Below are 17,230 nucleotides of genomic sequence, written 5' to 3'. Positions count from 1 at the left end.
AAATACAAGAGTATAGAAAGGATGTCAGAAGAACCAGTTAAAACCGATACCGGTATTCTAGCTCTGAATAACGGTATTTTTCGGTATTTGTTTGGTCTCGGTTATAACAGGTGATTATTTTAGTTTTTGCTAACAACTGAGCAAGAAAACCAAATATCAGTTGGCCACAGTAGCAGTGCTAAGACGTCTGGTTTTTAAATAAATGCCGGCCGAAGTGGCCGAGCGGTTAAAGGCGCTACAGTCTGGAACCGCACGACCGCTACGGTCGCAGGTTCGAATCTTGCCTCGGGCATGGATGTGTTTGATGTCCTTAGGTTAGTTAGGTTTAAGTAGTTCTAAGTTCTAGGGGACTTAGGACCACAGCAGTTGAGTCCCATAGTGCTCAGAGCCCATTTTTAAATAAATCTTTTTTTAATAATACTGCGTTATTATAGAAAATGGTAAAGGCGGCCAGTGCTATTTTAATAACCATGAGCGACAGAAACGAGCAACAAACACATATCATAAGGACTGGTAGAGCAATGCTGAGACAGTAATGTCTTTTTTGTTTCCGTGTGTTAGTGTGTTTGAGACTTCCAGCCTTAACCACCCCCCCCCCCCCCTCCTTGACTGGACTGTAGTATTTCTGACTGACACCAACTATGGTGGTCTAGTAATATTTTTACGAACTGCAGTACAGTGCTACAATTGCTTTAAAAGATTAAAGATTTCTCTACCATTTCTATGAAATAATAAAAGAGGAAGGGAATTATTGTCACAGTAATAAACTAAAAATTTAACAACAGTTCATTCATAGTAACAATAAAAATAGAAAGTAGCTCTTGAAAAAGGATGAATTAATACGAAAAATAGAGGTCTAAGACATCCTGTTTTTTTACCCTGACTGTCGGTAACTCCCGGATAGTGGTATGATACACGATTACGACATATTTTTGAGCAGGGTTCCAAAAAATATGAATCAATACGAGAATACTGCTGATTTTTCGTAATATTCAACAGCTTACCACTTTTCGAGAAAAGCGGCGAACGGTGCACGGACTGTTTTCTTTTATTTGCCTCTTTAATTCAATATTTTGATTCTATGTATCTTGAAACTAAGAGTAAAAATTTTTCAATCTTTGCTCTATTTCTACGTTTATTACGGTAAATAATAGGAATAAGAAACCGATAGTCGGTTATTTCAGAAACCGGTTACTTTCAACGGTTTTAATAGACCAGTTAAACTGGCGTTAAAAGAAACCGATATTACCGAAAACCGGTTGTTTCAGCGAAAACAGCCACCCCTAGAACGAATATAGTAATATACAAATATGCACGTCAAGGGCAAAGGAATGTTGGACATGCTAAGAAGAGACGGAAAGATCAGCTTCAATCTTCTTGAAATAAGAACACGAAAGGATGCCTAAACCAAAACTAGACACGACGATGAACATTCTCCTCAAACTACGAAAATATTTTGTTGGTGCCAACCTACACAGGAAGAAATGATCATCGTAATAAAATAAGGGAAGTCAGAGCCCGCAGGGCAAGGTTAACGTCTTCGTCTTTACCGTGTGCTATTCGAGAGTGGAACGGCAGAGAAATATATTAAATGTGGTTCGATGTACCCTCTGCCAGACACCTGAGTGTGAAATGCAGAGTAGGCATGTAGATGTGGTTCGCAACAAAATAAACTTCCTGTCCTTTCTGCGCACACCCTCGTATCCATATAGTGAGATGACAAAAGCCTCATAATATTGTGTTGGACCTCGACATGGCATGGGCTCAACAAGTCATTGGAAGACCGCTGCACATATATTCAACTATGTTGCCTCTATGCCCATCCATAATTACAAAAGTGTTGCCGGTGCAGGATATTGTAGACAAACTGAAAAAAAATGTTCAGATGGCTCTAAGCACTATGGAACTTAACATCTGAGGCCATCAGTCCCCTAGACTTGGAACTACCTAAACCTAACAAACCTAAGGACATCACACACATCCATGCCTGAAGCAGGGTTCGAAACTGCGACTGTAGCAGCACCGCGGTTCCGGACTAAACCGCCTAGAGCCGCTCGGCCACAGCGGCCGACAAACTGACCTCTCGATTATGTCCAATAAATGTTCGATGTGATTCGTGACGGGCAATGTCTATAGCCAAATCATTTGCTTCCAGATTGTTCTTGAAAGCAATTGCGAACAATTGTGACTGGTGACAAGGCGCATTGTCATCCATAAAAATACCATCGTTGATTCGGAATATGAAGTCCATGAGTAGCTGCAAATGGTTTCCACAGAGATGAACAAATCATTTCCAGTCAATGGTCGATTCATTGGGACCAGAAGGGCCAGTCCATTCCATGTAATCACATTCCACATCATCACGGAACCACCACCAGCTTGCACAGTGTCTTGTTGACAACTCGGGTCCACAGCTTTGTGGGGCTTGCGCCACATTCGAATACTACCATCAGCTCTTATCAACTGAAATCGGGACTCATATGACCAGGCCACGGTTTTGCAGTCATCTAAGTTCCAACTGATATGGTCACAAGCCCACAAGAGGGGTTACAGGCGACGCTGTGCTGTTAGCAAAGGCACTCGTGTCATTCGTCTGCTGCCATAATCCTAACAGATATTTTCTTCGTACATCCCACATTGTTTCTTGCGATAATTCCACGCCATGTTGCTTATCCGTTAGCACTGACAACTCTAAGCAAACACTGGTACTCTCGGTCGTAACGAGAAGACCGCCGGCCAGTGTGTCGTCTGTAGTGACAGGTAATGTCTGATGTTTGGTATTCATGGCACATCTTGTGACTGTGGACCTCGGAATGTTCAGTTGCCAAATGATTTTTTTTTTCTTTATTGTTAGTTCACCCCCTAAAATGGGGCGACCTGGCAGTGGCACAATACGCCACTCTTCAGCCAAGAGAGTTACAGAAATAACATAGTCAAATGAGAAAAGATCACATAACAGAGAATGGTATAAATAGATTTAAAAACAACATAGATGAGAACCACACACACACGTGCGAAGAATGAACACTGTGAGCCGACCCGAAAAACAAAGAAACACCAGTGTTAACACAAACAAATGATGCTGGCGACATTGTTGGTGCTGGTGGGACATAGCACTGCACACGGCACTGGAGTAACACTGACACCACAACGAAAATGTTAAAAATCATTGAACCGAAGGGGACCTACCGCCGGGTGAAGGGAGGATGGGGGGGGAGAAAAGGGGGAAGGGAGAGACAGTATGGGGTAACCAGGAGGGGGGTAGGAGGGGGACAGTGAAAGGGAGAAAGAAATGAGCTGGAAGTCCAGGGGGGGGGGGGAGTGAAAAGGAGAAAGAAGGTGTTCGGCAGAGGAAAAGGAGGAAGAAAGGAAGGGAGAGAGGGAGGGAGAGAATAGGAGAGTAGGATAGGGAGAAGGAGGAGGGATTAGATCTGGTAGGAGGGGTAGATGGAAGGCACGAGGACATCATCTGGAGGGGGAGTTGGCAGAAGCCACCTTGGGCGAGGGTATGGAGTGTGTTGGAGATGGAGACCAGGTGTGACACTGAGGTACAGGTGTGGCAGTGGGCTAGGGTGGGAGAGGATGGGGGAAACCAAAGGATGGGGGGGAGGGATCCAGTCTGTGGGAGATGAATAGGATCTGTATTTGTTCTAGGAACAGGAGAAGTTGGGAGAAGGGAATCAGATCGTGAAGGATCCATGTGGGAGACGGGAGATGGATGTGATAAGTGAGGCGGAGTGCGTGGTGCTCAAGAATTTGGAGGGATTTGTAATAGGTGAGGGGGGGAGGCAGAGATCCAAGGGGGGTGGGCATAACATAGAATGGGGCGAATCAGGGACTTATAGCTATGTAGGATAGTGGAAGGGTCTAATCCCCATGTTCGACCAGAGAGGAGTTTGAGGAGACGGAGACAGTTACGTGCCTTGGCTTGAACTGTGATCCAGGAAAGGCGGCGGTCGAGGGTGATGCCAAGGTACTTGAGGGTGGGAGTGAGGGTAATGGGGCAGCCATAGACGGTAAGGTAAGAATCTAGGAGGCGGAAGAAGGGGGTGGTGCGGCCTGCGATGATTGCCTGCCTAATGATTTCCGAAATGGAATGTTCCATGCCTCTAGCGCCAACTAAGATGCAGCGTCAAAATCTGTTAATTTCCATTGTGCGGCCATAATCACGTCGGAAATATTCTCACATGAATAACCTGAGTACAAATGACAGGTGCGCCAGTGCACTGTCCTTTTGTACCTTCTATATGCGATAATACCACCATGCGTATACCGCTATCCCATGACTTCTGTCACCTCAGTATACTGTAGGCCTACCTACGTTGAACCGCAACGAGATGGCAGCAGTGGGCAGCGTGGAGCAGTGTAGTGCATCCCTAGCCCCGGCACCTTTCCTCGCTGGCGTGCTACCTCCTCCTAGTTGTCACCTCAGGCAGCCAGACGCCGCCAGCTCCGCGCCGCTCGCCCGTTCCTCCAGCAAGAGGCGCGGACGGCTACCACGCTACGTATCGACCCTCCGGCCCGCGTCGTCGGTTTATCTGACAACACGCCTGTTACCGCCTCGTCTTCGCCTGCTCGATACCCGTGCATTACTTATGTATGGCCTGTCGTCAGCTTTGACTCACAAGAAACCCCTTGAGTGCTAGGTCGCAAGTTCAGTCTTTAGTGAGTCTCATTTGAAAGGCTTGTGTTAACAATTATGACAGGAAAAATATTAGCTGCTAATGACTCACCATGTGCATTAGGAAGCTGACGGAAGCCGGCCGGAGTGGCCGAGCGGTTAAAGGCGCTACAGTCTGGAACCGCGCGACCGCTACGGTCGCAGGTTCGAATCCTGCCTCGGGCATGGATGTGTGTGATGTCCTTAGGTTAGTTAGGTTTAAGTAGTTCTAAGTTCTAGGGGACTTATGACCACAGCAGTTGAGTCCCATACTGCTCAGAGCCATTTGAACCATTTTTGAAGCTGACGGAAAGTGAGTGTCCTGGAGATGCAGCGATTACCCTTCTGTGGGATGTATGTATTACACTTCACAAAATGGACACCGTTTGAAAAATGGTGCGTCACAGTGATCACATACGTTCACACCATCAAGATCGAAGTTCAGCTAGATATCCGCTTTTTTTCCTTTATTGTATTTCAATGCCCCAGCAGGGGCGGGCTGGCAGCAGCATATGTGCTGCTCTTCAGCCCTTATGAGTTTAATTATACAATAGAAGACACTTAAAATTACAAAGGAGAAAATATTGCGTACATAAATATAAAAAGGTGGAACGTAATAGAAGAGAACAGACTGTAAAATGGAGATAAAAACCTTGAAAAAGTATTGCGCACAGAAAAACCTCACACTGGGACAATTAAAAGAACACAAGGCGAAGTACGGCTGGAGCATAAAAGTGGCGATGGACGGCGTAGCACATAACGATCACTGACAGTAACACTACGTACAAGTCCAGCACACAATTAAAAGCACAGCTCTGGACGCACAGGAGAACAGCATCGAACACAACACTGACGACGATGAGTAAACACAGGATCTACCAGGGGCAGGGAGAAGGAGGAGAAGGGGTGGAGAAGCAGGGTAGATACTTGCTCTTAAAGAATGCATATAAAATCATAGTGGTGTAAAGGGGGTGACGAGAACTGATGGAATGTGATGGCATCCAACCGAATGCGAAACACTCTTTTGTGGAGCTTGTTGTGAAACCGGTTATCCTTTAAGGCGTAGCTGCTGATAGTTCGGTAATGTGTTTTATAGGCACGGAGAAAACCAACATCCGGAGGCTGAATTTGGTCACTGAAGACTTGTGTGTGCCTACAGTAGCGACATCTGGTGAACTTAACAACATAAACCTCTTGTAGCTACAGTACGGCAGTTTGTTTAGAACAGTAGTGCTGCTGACAAGATGACTCTTGCGTATGCTGTTATTTATATATACGAATATTTGACGTTACTGACTGGCTTTGCGTTTAACATTTGACGATGCCTCTATGGCTGCAGTACATTAGGACATTGTTTTTATAAAGCAGGAATGCCTCTTCATACATAAAGCACACAAATGTACGAGGGTTGGATCCCCCTCATAGGTCCGGATCCCCCCCCCCCCCCATCTGCCGTGTCACCTGTATCCTGCTGTTATAAGTGAGTGAGTGTTCAGTGATGCGAACATCCACCGTACTGTCACTAGTTGTGTTTTATCTCGTGCGAACAGAAACCAGACACTTCTGAGACCACTGTTCTGTTGGTTTTAGATTGTGATTTTCATTTTAGTCTGAAGTACTGTGTGAGCCCTTCAGCCGTCTATTAATTGTCTTTGTTTTAATTTTAAAATAAGGCTTTCAACCGACTTACATTAAAATTTGAAGATTGATTCGTTTAAAAATTTAATTTTGAAAGTTTGTTGATCTTGTTATACAGGCCTTAAGCCCTGAGTTGTTCAAAATCCAGTGAGTAGCCTTCAGCCGAGCTTTTACGTGAAATATTTTTAAGATAAGGCCTTCAGCCATCTAAAATTAAAATTTGAAGATTCATTTGTTTAAAATGATTTTTTTTTTTAAATTATACTCTATCTGAAATTCTTGTTATCCAGGCCCTAAGCCCTGAGTTGATCCATTTAAGACATTGTGTAATTAAGTGGTTCTTAACAAAATATAAGTTTGTGTGTTTTGTGCAACTGACAGTAACTGATTACGGTCCACTCCACAACCGTAACCTGATCCGCTCTACCCTGCAAAACCAGATTTCAGCCCACATACCAGAAACAAAGTGAGCCAGCTGCCACTCCTCGCTGTCACGTAGGCTTACTTGTCTGCGGGATACTCATCATGATACGTTGATTTGTCTTCATCCCAATGTAGTGACTGACATTTCGGCAACTGGAACCAAGCGACTGACACCGCAAAGTAACCAAAACAAAAGTCCAAGAGTATTGTGTTACTAACAGCTTGCCATTTTGGTACGTTAACCATCGCGTGATCTCTTCTTAAAAATCCTAAGGATTCATAACCAAATAGATACACAGAGTGAAACACCTAAAACTTGCACCGCAAATATTGCGGAGATGCAAAGCGCTGTTGATGTGCGGTTTTCACAGAATGGATTGGTAGTCAGGGGCTCGTATTGTTAGCCAACCAACACATTGTAGTAGTACTTAGAAAGTGTATTTTTTGTGCAAATATAGATTTTTAAAATTGGAACAGTGCCTGTTGACATCAACAGACTAAAAGTAGCGTAAATTAGAATGTCAGTGGTATTTCATACAGGATTCTAATGCGAGTCTTTTACGAGAGAACGTATTTTGAAAGTTTCCACCTGATACTTGTTTGTGCCATTCTACTTGCGTACTTGCTAGATATGATGCTGTTCTGTTTACTTACAGTGGGCTTGTGTGTTTCTTCAGTCTACTGCAACCTGCTAATCTGTGACAGTCAAGTTAGTGTGTGACAGTCAAGTTAGTGGGCGATGCGATTTACCCATGCAGAAAATGCCGATAAGCTCATGGTGCATGGAGAGTGTTGGAAGAATGGTGCTCATTCTTGTATGGCGTGTGCAGCAAGCTATTCCAATACATGTCAACCATATCGGCAATTATTTATCAACCCCTTCAACCAGTGACATAAAAGTGGTACTGTAACACCTGGACAACGCAACAGAAGTAAACAATTGACGGCAGAAAAAGGGGAAATCAATGTTCTCGCTGCTATTGCACTTGATCTGTATGTTAGCTCCCGTGCAATCGCCTAAGGAAGTGGCATGACTCAGGTATGTGTCCTGCGCTTACTCCATTGACATAGGTTCCATCGCTATCGTATCTCCTCATCAAGAGCTGCATGGAAACCATTATGAGAATCGTGTTCACGTCTGTATGTGGGAATTGAGATGGGATACTACAGATATTTCATGTATCTTGTTTAGTGATGAAGACATATTTATAAATAATCTGTAGCTAAACCGCCGAAACATGCACTGTTGGTCTGTTTACTACGAGCCCCATTGGCTTCATCAGGTGAAACATCAGCGTCTATGGAGTGTAAATGTGTGGTGGGTGATAGTGAAAAATCAGCTCTTAGGACCGTTTTTCATATGTAAAACACTGAACACGCACAAGTATCGCAGCCTCCTAACAGACCATCTTCCATGGATGCTAGAGGACGTTCCATTGCAGACTAGGAAGAACCTGTGGTACCTACATGATGACTTTCCGGCCCATAGTGCACGCAGACAGCATGTCTTCATGAATTGTTTCCAAATTGCTGGTTTCTATGCAGGGGACCTGTACCTTGGCTGGCCTGTTCCCTATTTCTGAATGACACTGACTACGAGGGCACACGAACTATACCTGGTGTTACCAACGACTATTACTGTAGCCTACCCAGACATCTCTGCTGAAATGCTAGCACGTGTCCAGCAGTCATTCCATACCAGACTGGAAGCTTGTATTGCAGCTGCTGGAGGTCAATTGTCTCGTTACTGGTCAGCGTCCACATAACTCATTTATGCTCTTGTGTTATTCTTTATTGTGTGTTACCACAGGTACTGTACATGCCGTTGTCGGAACTTTTCAAAATACGGTATCTCCTAAACGACTTGCGCTAGAATCCTGCAACAAACGCCACTGACATTTTAATTTACCCTACTTTTAGTGTGCTAACGTCAACAGGCATTGATACATTTGAAAAGTGTATGTTTACACAGAACATAAACTTTCTAAGTGTTATTAAAATCTTTGATTGGCTAAGATTACGAGCCCATGACAACCAATCAAGTCTGTGAAAACTGCACGTCAATAGCACTTTCCATTTCTGCAATACATGCAGTGCAAGTTTTAGGTGATTCACGTGTATAAGAGGAGGTGGGGTTTTTGTGTGTTCCAGCATTATTCTGAAAGGCCTGGAGAAACCTCAACCCCGGCTGAGGGTGGAAGGGGAGGGGTAAGGCATCCCTAGCACGGCTAGACATAGTGACACAGGGGGAATGATGTTGATGCTGTCGGAACAAAGTGATAATAGGGTCGAGTGTGTAGTGTTAGTTAAGCATCACTAGTCCAATCAGCGACAGTACTGGCAGCGTTTCATACCTAGTAGTGTGGTGGGGGTGGAGGTGGAGTGGGGGTGGGAAAGGGGGGACCTCAAAGTGGTTGCGAACGACGAATACCTGTAGTACTGTGGCTGTAGTACTGCTGTTGCTTGTCCAAGCAGCGTATGTCCTCCTGGCAACTGAAGCGAAGCGCTGGGAAAGGCGTGTCATGTGAAGGCGTGAGTGTGGAATGCATGGGGGCAGGTTCCAACACATCTATCAACCACTGCCTGGAAAAACACATGGGGGATGGGTTGCTCAGCACTCATGCGTGGGTATGGGAAGAATCGATCGAAAACGAGTAGTATATTCGTGTCATATCAACAGGTTGTTGGCTGTTTTGTCAGTGTTCCATTAACATATCACGCCTATTGCGGTTTTATCGAAATTGGTTCTGGTTTTCCAAAGCTATCCCACATACACAATGATACGTCCCTCCACCCACCTTTACCCCCCCCCCCCACACCCACACCCATACCCATGCCCACACACACACACACACACACACACACACACACACACACACACACACACACACACACACACACACACACACATCCATAAATTCTAACCTATATTCATTTTAAAATTTCTAGAGTTTTATTTCTTTTTCATTTTGCATGCTACAGCCAGAAATTAATTAAAAGAGAATTCCAGGTTCCACCTTGGTTGCTGTATGTACATTCACTGTCATTCTTATCCACTGATCAGCTGATTTTGGTTGCTTGACATTTCAATGTGCTACTCCTATCAAAACTTGAAAAATACGTTTCAAACATTGAAACCTAACTTCCATAAGCTTACCAAAGTTATAAGCTGTCATATGAAAACACATACATAATTAGAGACAATCTGGGTATTTGTTTGCTACACTTATACTTCTCCATGTCACATTTGAAATTTTGATTTGATTTTTGTAGAATGAATTACTATACAAAATGATGCAAGCCTGAATATGTCTGTCTGTGTGTGAGGTAAAATATGTATTTCATGATAATGTCAAACCTACTGACAAAATATTAACATGATATTTAGCAATGCATGTTATACACTTCTAGAGGTTGTAGAGGGGACTTAGTAGGTCAACTTTTACACAGGAACGCATGTCTGGAAACGTTATCCAACGACGCTAGAGACCGTCAAAGTTACAGGTACTGGTGCCTGTAAATGTATGTATATAGAGGTTGATTCCGTGATGTTGTAACAAACTTTCTAGGTGAGGGAGAAGGATAAATGTATTAATTTGAGGAAGGGTCCCTGCAGCTGAAACAAACGAGTCGAAAGTTATAAACGAAAACCGTTTTGATGCCTCTGAGAATGGGATACATGTACTGGTTCTGTTACAGCTAAAGCTAGTAGGATATGCAACTTCCAGAGGTGGACCAAAACAAAAAAAAAAGTCTGACACATGGGCTCTAAAATTGATACCTGTGGTCGAGCCCATATTTACTAGGCATTTTTTTTTCTTGGTCCATACTGCCACCTCTGAAAGTTTCCTACCCAACAACCTTAGCAACAACACTGCTGGTACATATATTACACTGTCAGAGATATGAGGATGATGTTTGCTTATGACTCTCGTTCGTTTCAGCTGCAGAGACCCTACTTCTCCATCATCCTAGAAAGTTCATAACATTGTCACCGAGTCACCCTGTATATACAAATATTTTCAGGAGCTGGGGCCTATAACTTTGACGTTCTGTAATGTCGTTGGATGACTTTCCGGACATGGGTTCCCATGTAAAACTTGATCTACCAAATGTCTTCTAGAAGTGTTAACATGAACTGTGAAACACCCAGTAAATAAAAGGCACAGTCTTCCTGGCTCATCCTGATAGGTACGGTCGGCTGGGCAGTGATGAGTGTCTATACACTGCATAGAATTGAATCAGTCGATATGGAGGAATGTTCTGTGCAATACATTACGAGTTTTTATGTTTACAGGTATGAAAAAGTGGCAGTAAGGGCACTTTCAATCATTGAGGAGTGTGGAACGCTGTTTTCTGTCGAGTTTACTATGACAATGGTTATACAATGACAGGCTTACATTTGTATAGATGTAGAAAGGTCACTGTGTGAAGCTACGATAGAAGCAGTACTTGAAGCTGTCACATCGCCAGAATGAGCCTATGGTGTGACAGCCGAGATGGGAAGTGGAACTGCAGAGTTGTCGGCTACTTACCTTGTCCTCGGCCTCCTCGGCACGGGCCTCCGCCTCCAGCACGCGCTGCTCCAGCTCTGACAGCTGGAACACACCAAAACACCGACACATCAGCACTGGTACACTACTCTGCTAACTGCAGTCTGATTAAAATTACTTGACAGCTGACGTCAGTCACCTGCCGCTACAGCGTTGCCACGTCGGCTGCTGGCTACAGTGTTGCCACGTCAGCTGCCGGCTACAGCTCAGTTACAAGCGACACACAAACATGGCGACCTACTTCACAAATGCTGTTAATGTGTAATGCGGAGCAGCGTTGGAAGTGGCCGCTGCTAGGTATCACGTAAGTGCGAGATGCTCCGTCGATAGTTGATTTTAACTGATGAATGACTGAACTGCTGTAGGCAAAGCGTTGTGTAGCCACGAATGTTAACTCGTATCCTAAACCAACCACACCTTGTGATGTGCAATGTATCTGACAAAATGGCGGTAAACAGTCTGCGGCAGGACTAAAATCACAATCACTTTGTTCATAGTGATTAAAGCTAACCTCTATGAGAAAACTCAAGACAGAAAAAAAATTCAGTTTCAGCACTACAAGCAAACTGTAATATTTCTCGCTATCACTGGTTACCTGATACTGTGCTCTCACCGGCTAGACCCGTTTTAAAAACCGATGAGCAGCCGTGGTTGGCACTTGGTTGCAGATTATATGCGACACAGGCAGATTCGAAACGAAAAAAGAATGATAGGAAAGAAAATAAGAGGAATTACAAAGGTCAATACGATGATGAAACTGAAGTGATGAGGAATTATTAATTACAAGAAAATACATTTAAACCAATAAAAATATTAGATTTAGAAACAAAAATAATTCAGCTACACCTGATGAGACTCGAATCTACGAGCTTCTACACACCAGGTTTATATGCTAACCGTTACAATATGCCACTATCCTCATTAAGTGGTTATATTTGTGACTCTGATGACCAAATCGCAACGATGAGTTGTAGCCTTAAAAAATTCGTCATATGTGCTGCGAAGCTTATCTAATGTAAGCCGATGTCTGTGATTATGATAACTGTATATGTGACACTGAATCCTGTCTTGAGCGAAGTATCCAGTAGTGTCTGGTTATTGCTGTGTGAGAGACATGTGTGAGTGTGTGTGAGTGTGTGTGTGTGTGTGTGTGTGTGTGTGTGCATGTGCGTTGTGTGTGAGCGTGTGCGTCGTGTGTATGTACGTGTGTGTGTGTGTGTGTGTGTGTGTGCATGTGTGTGTGTGTGTGTGTGTGTGTGTGTGTGTGTGTGTGTGCGTGTGCGTTGTGTGTGAGCGTGTGCGTCGTGTGTATGTACGTGTGTAAGTGTGTGTGTGTGTGTGTGTGTGTGTGTGTGTGTGTCTGTGTGCATGTGCGTTGTGTGTGAACGTGTGCGTCGTGTGTATGTACGTGTGTACGTGTGTGTGTGTGTGTGTGTGTGTGTGTGTGTGTGTGTGTGTGTGCGCGCGTGTGCGTTGTGTGTGAGCGTGTGCGTCGTGTGTATGTACGTGTGTACGTGTGTGTGTGTGTGTGTGTGTGTGTGTGTGTGTGTGTGTGTGTGTGTGTGTGCGCGTGTGCGTTGTGTGTGAGCGTGTGCGTCGTGTGTATGTACGTGTGTACGTGTGTGTGTGTGTGTGTGTGTGTGTGTGTGTGTGTGCGTGCGTGTGCGTGTGCGTGTGTGTGTGTTTGTGTGCGTGCCCGCCCATGCACGTTGGTTTTGGTGTGGTTATCATGTGTGATGGAATACGTAATAAAAGTGCCAGACCCATCACTCGTGATCAAGAACGAATGCCGGACAATGAATTCGAAGTGAACTGGCCAATTTTTGTGGCAGTTTGGTAACGGCGCAGACGGTCCGGACGTGACGACAAGCTTTCTGATTGGCGGCAACCCGCTCCAAAGGGTGAAGTGTCAGCAGTCAAGCAATTTTAATCGAACTACAGTCACACTGCTAATGGCAGAAAATGGAATGTGATGCCAAGATAGTGCGATTAGGTCCGTCAGGTGCTGCAAAAGGAAATGCCTTGCGCATTGATACGACGACAGGTATATATTGCCACGAGGTTTTCGTTCGCTCTAACCTACAGTAATAGGTAAACAATTTTCCTAACTCGCATAAGCATTAGCCGTTGGTTTGAGCAACGCAGGATCCTTGTACGCCGGAAAAATTAAAGTCCATCAGAGGATGCCATCAATGAAATGTAATAACAATGCGAGAAAGTTCAGATTGTTCTATACGAGACAGAGCACGATATCGGTAGCACAGGCATCCGTAAGGCCATGTTTGACAGTCAGCTACCTGTAGTGGAGTCTGCTGACAAAGTCCCATGACAACACAACAGGCGGAGGCGACGAATTCGCCAGAGTTCAGTGTGGCAGGTCTGCAACTATGGTAGCGTTCACGAGGTGTATGCGCAGTAGCAAGCCACGTTGCTGACGTCAGAGTGAACCCACCCAGCGCTCAGTAGCCGCAATTGCTCCGTCCCATTGACACTGTAATGTATGAGGCTTTTTCGGTGACTCCATTCCTCAGCACTGGATCGGCCGCAGGGGACTTGAGGACCTGGCTCTGCACTTCTTACCACCAAGATCTCCTGATCTCACACCCTGCAACTATTTCGTATGGGGTTACGCGAAGGAAACTGTTCAAGTCCCGCCTCTACTCTGAACGATCTGTGGAACCGGATCCCTGCTGCCGTGCACTCAGTAACAGCAGATATGCTTTTGCGTGTGTGGGACGAGTTTGGCTTCTGCAGCCAACAGTGGCCACATCGAACATTTATAACATTTATCACATTTGTAATTATTGACTAATTATTAAGAAACTAATTAATTACAAATTATTAAATTTATTAAATTGAAATAAAACATTATGGAAAAAAAAACTTTGAAACTCCCTCTTTTCATTGATATAAAGCTTGTCCATTTTGGATTTGTACTTGAATAAATGTTAAGTTTTGAAAATGGGTCCATCACTTAGAATAACCATGTTATTGTGCGGTAATTGCGTTTACGAGCGAAAACAAGGTTGTTCACGGCAGCGTCAATTTTTGTTACTACTGGCGATTAGTACAGTACAGTACTCCATCGTTGCTATGCAGCATTCCTCCATCGTTACACCACCACATTCCTACACCCACATTCCTATGCTACTCGCTCGCCAACAAATGACTCCTTACCCCATGGCAGGTCCTTGCAGTTCCCAGTGACAGTAACAGTTTCTACTTCATTTTTTACCTTTAAAAAGTTTTAAATTCAATGTAAAGATCTCGGCTCTCTGTTTCTTGTTTTTTCATCTTTTTTTTTTTGTCAGTGTGCTGAAGTGCGCGGTGCCTGCACTGTTGACAGCCAACGCCGCTCCACCCCCTCCCCCCCCCCCTCACCGATATTTGACGTGGGAGGGTGAAAACGGAGAAATTAATTGTCCCATAATTATAAATTAATACTAGGGATAGGTGATACAAATACATACAATACACAGGTAGGTTGTCAAAGGAAACTTAACCGTCCTGCAGTATAATATGAATAATATGGACGTGAAGATAGTGTCGGCCGTTGTGGCCGAGCGGTTCTAGGCGCTTCAGTCTGGAACCGCGAGACCGCTACGGTTGCAGGTTCGAATCATGCCTCGGGCATGGAGGTGTGTGATGTCCGTAGGTTAGTTAGGTTTAAGTAGTTCCAAGTTCTAGGGGACTGATGGCCTCAGAAGTTAAGTCCCATAGTCCTCATAGCCATTTGCCGGCCGGAGTTGCCGTGCGGTTCTAGGCGCTACAGTCTGGAACCGAGCGACCCCTACGGTCGCAGGTTCGAATCATGCCTCGGGCATGGAGGTGTGTGATGTCCTTCGGTTGGTTTTTAAGTAGTTCTAAATTCTAGGGGACTAATGACCTCAGATGTTACGTCCCATAGTGCTGAGAGCCATTTGAACCATTTGGTCGCGTATAGAACACTAGTGCGACCTATTCTTGACTACCGCTCGAGTGTTTCAGATCTCCACCAGGTCGCATTAAAGGAAGAGATCGAAGCAACTAAGAGGCGAGCTGCTAGAATTATCACCGGTGGGTTCGATCAACACGCAAGTATTACGAAGATGCTTCGTCAGCTCAAATTGCAAACGCTGGAGGGAAGGTGTCGGTCTTTTTGAGGGACACTACTAAGCTGATTGCGGATCAGTTCTACTGACGCCACTGTATGTTTCTCGTAAGAAACACGAAGGTAAGAGAAATTAGGCATGTAGACAGTCGTCTTTCCCTCGCTCTGTTTGCGGGTGGAACAGGGAAGGAAATTACTAGTCGTGGTACAGGGTACCCTCCGCCACGCACCGTATACAGTGGCATGCGGGGTATGTCTGTAGATGCAGATGTAGAATTGTTTTGAATTAAGGCCTCCTGTTTCTGAGTCTGTTCAGCGGACCGACATTGGTTCGATCGTAAATAATACCGAAATGCGGAATGCGATAATTACTCCCGCCAGGTTAGCCGAGGGCGCTAATGCACTGCTTCCTGTACCTGGGTAAGCGCGCCAGCCCCGGATCGAATCCGCCCGACGGATTAGCGACTAGGGTCGGTGTGCCAGCCAGCCTGGATGTGGTTTTTAGGCGGTTTTCCACATCCAACTAGGTGAATACGGGGCTGGTCCCCGCATATTGTCTCCAGTACACGACTCGCAGACATTTGAAAAACGTTCGCACTATTTCATGGCTTACATGGGGTACACTAATTCTGACCTGGGGGTATGGGGTGGTGACAGGAAGGGCACCCAGCCATCCTGTGACACTAACATCGCCAAATCCGTAGTACCAGGCCGACCCCGTGTTGAAGTGGGACACAGGCCCAAAGCAAACGAAAATGATGCGGAATGTGATGATCATGCTCATCACGTAGACGTGGAAACGCCCTGCGGGAGGTAGGCAGCCTGGCCAACTGCTCGGTGGTAAACGATTTACATCGCCGGACCTGCAATTCCACATACAGCTACACTGATGGAAAATCACAGCACCACAGATGAGTTGTGAGACATAAACGAAAGCTAGAAGCCGTGTTTTTACATCTGAAAGATGATCATATTTCGCGCCAATCGCATAAGAAAGGCGTTCGTAGCTCCACTACAAGGATGCACTATAAGGTTTTCTTTCGGTACACCGCAATATGCGTTAGATACCTTTGTGACTGGACGTGGTGAAATGATGTTAGGCAAGAATGCCTCTAAGGCGATAAAGATGCCACTATCGACACCTCCCTGAGGTTGACCGAGGTCATTTAATAGAGTCAGAAGAAGCTGGATGTTCGTTCTGCGATACTGCAGCACAAAGACTTGGCAGGAATATGATTTACTTGGCTTATTTCCTGTTGGATCTTAGGGCAGCAGTAAAGACCTTCCATCTGGTTGTGTTGGCAGCCAAACATTTCACTTCACTCCATGTTTTACCAGCTTTCAGAGCTTCTCCTTCCACCGTTCCCTTCCGTGTCTTTTTCGGCGGTCACGTCTACGTGTTTCTTGTGCGTTCCAATCCAGTGCTGCCTTTTCGACAGCTCCTTGTTGTTTGCGTATTGTGTGACCAATTCACCTCCGTTTTCTTTCCTTTATTCGTTCACGGATTGGTCGCTGGTTTGTCATCTCCCACAATTAGTAATTTGATATAACATCTGGCCACCTCATATTTATAATTTGCCGAAGACACCGGTTTATGAAGACTTGCAGTTGGTTTACAATCATGTTTGTAACCTTTCATGTTTCACAAGTATACAGCAGGACTGACTTTACGTTGCTATTGAACAAGCGCAGCTTGGTTCGTCTCTAGATGTTCTTATTACGCCAGACAGGGTAGAGTTATACAAAGGCTCCATTCGCCTTCCGTATCCAACTCTTTACATCCTCCTCTGCCCCTCCATCATTACAGACGGCACTTCCTAGATATACAAAGGAGTCTACTTGTTCCAATTCCTTTGCACACACTGT

General features: G+C 44.9%; 1 protein-coding gene across 1 annotated transcript in view; it reads right to left on the bottom strand.

The window, feature by feature from the left end:
• Positions 1 to 17,230, bottom strand: part of LOC126424665 (uncharacterized protein CG43867) — a 448,798-nt gene that overhangs the window by 422,363 nt on the left and 9,205 nt on the right. The window contains exon 2 of the mRNA XM_050087395.1: positions 11,257 to 11,319. Within this exon, the coding sequence (XP_049943352.1) occupies positions 11,257 to 11,319 (63 nt within the window). The remainder of the gene's footprint in view (positions 1 to 11,256; positions 11,320 to 17,230) is intronic.

Source organism: Schistocerca serialis, chromosome 10, assembly GCF_023864345.2.
Source record: "Schistocerca serialis cubense isolate TAMUIC-IGC-003099 chromosome 10, iqSchSeri2.2, whole genome shotgun sequence".
NCBI lineage: Eukaryota > Metazoa > Arthropoda > Insecta > Orthoptera > Acrididae > Schistocerca > Schistocerca serialis.
Note: the sequence above shows the minus strand (reverse complement) of the source record. Positions and strands in the feature narration are given on the sequence as shown.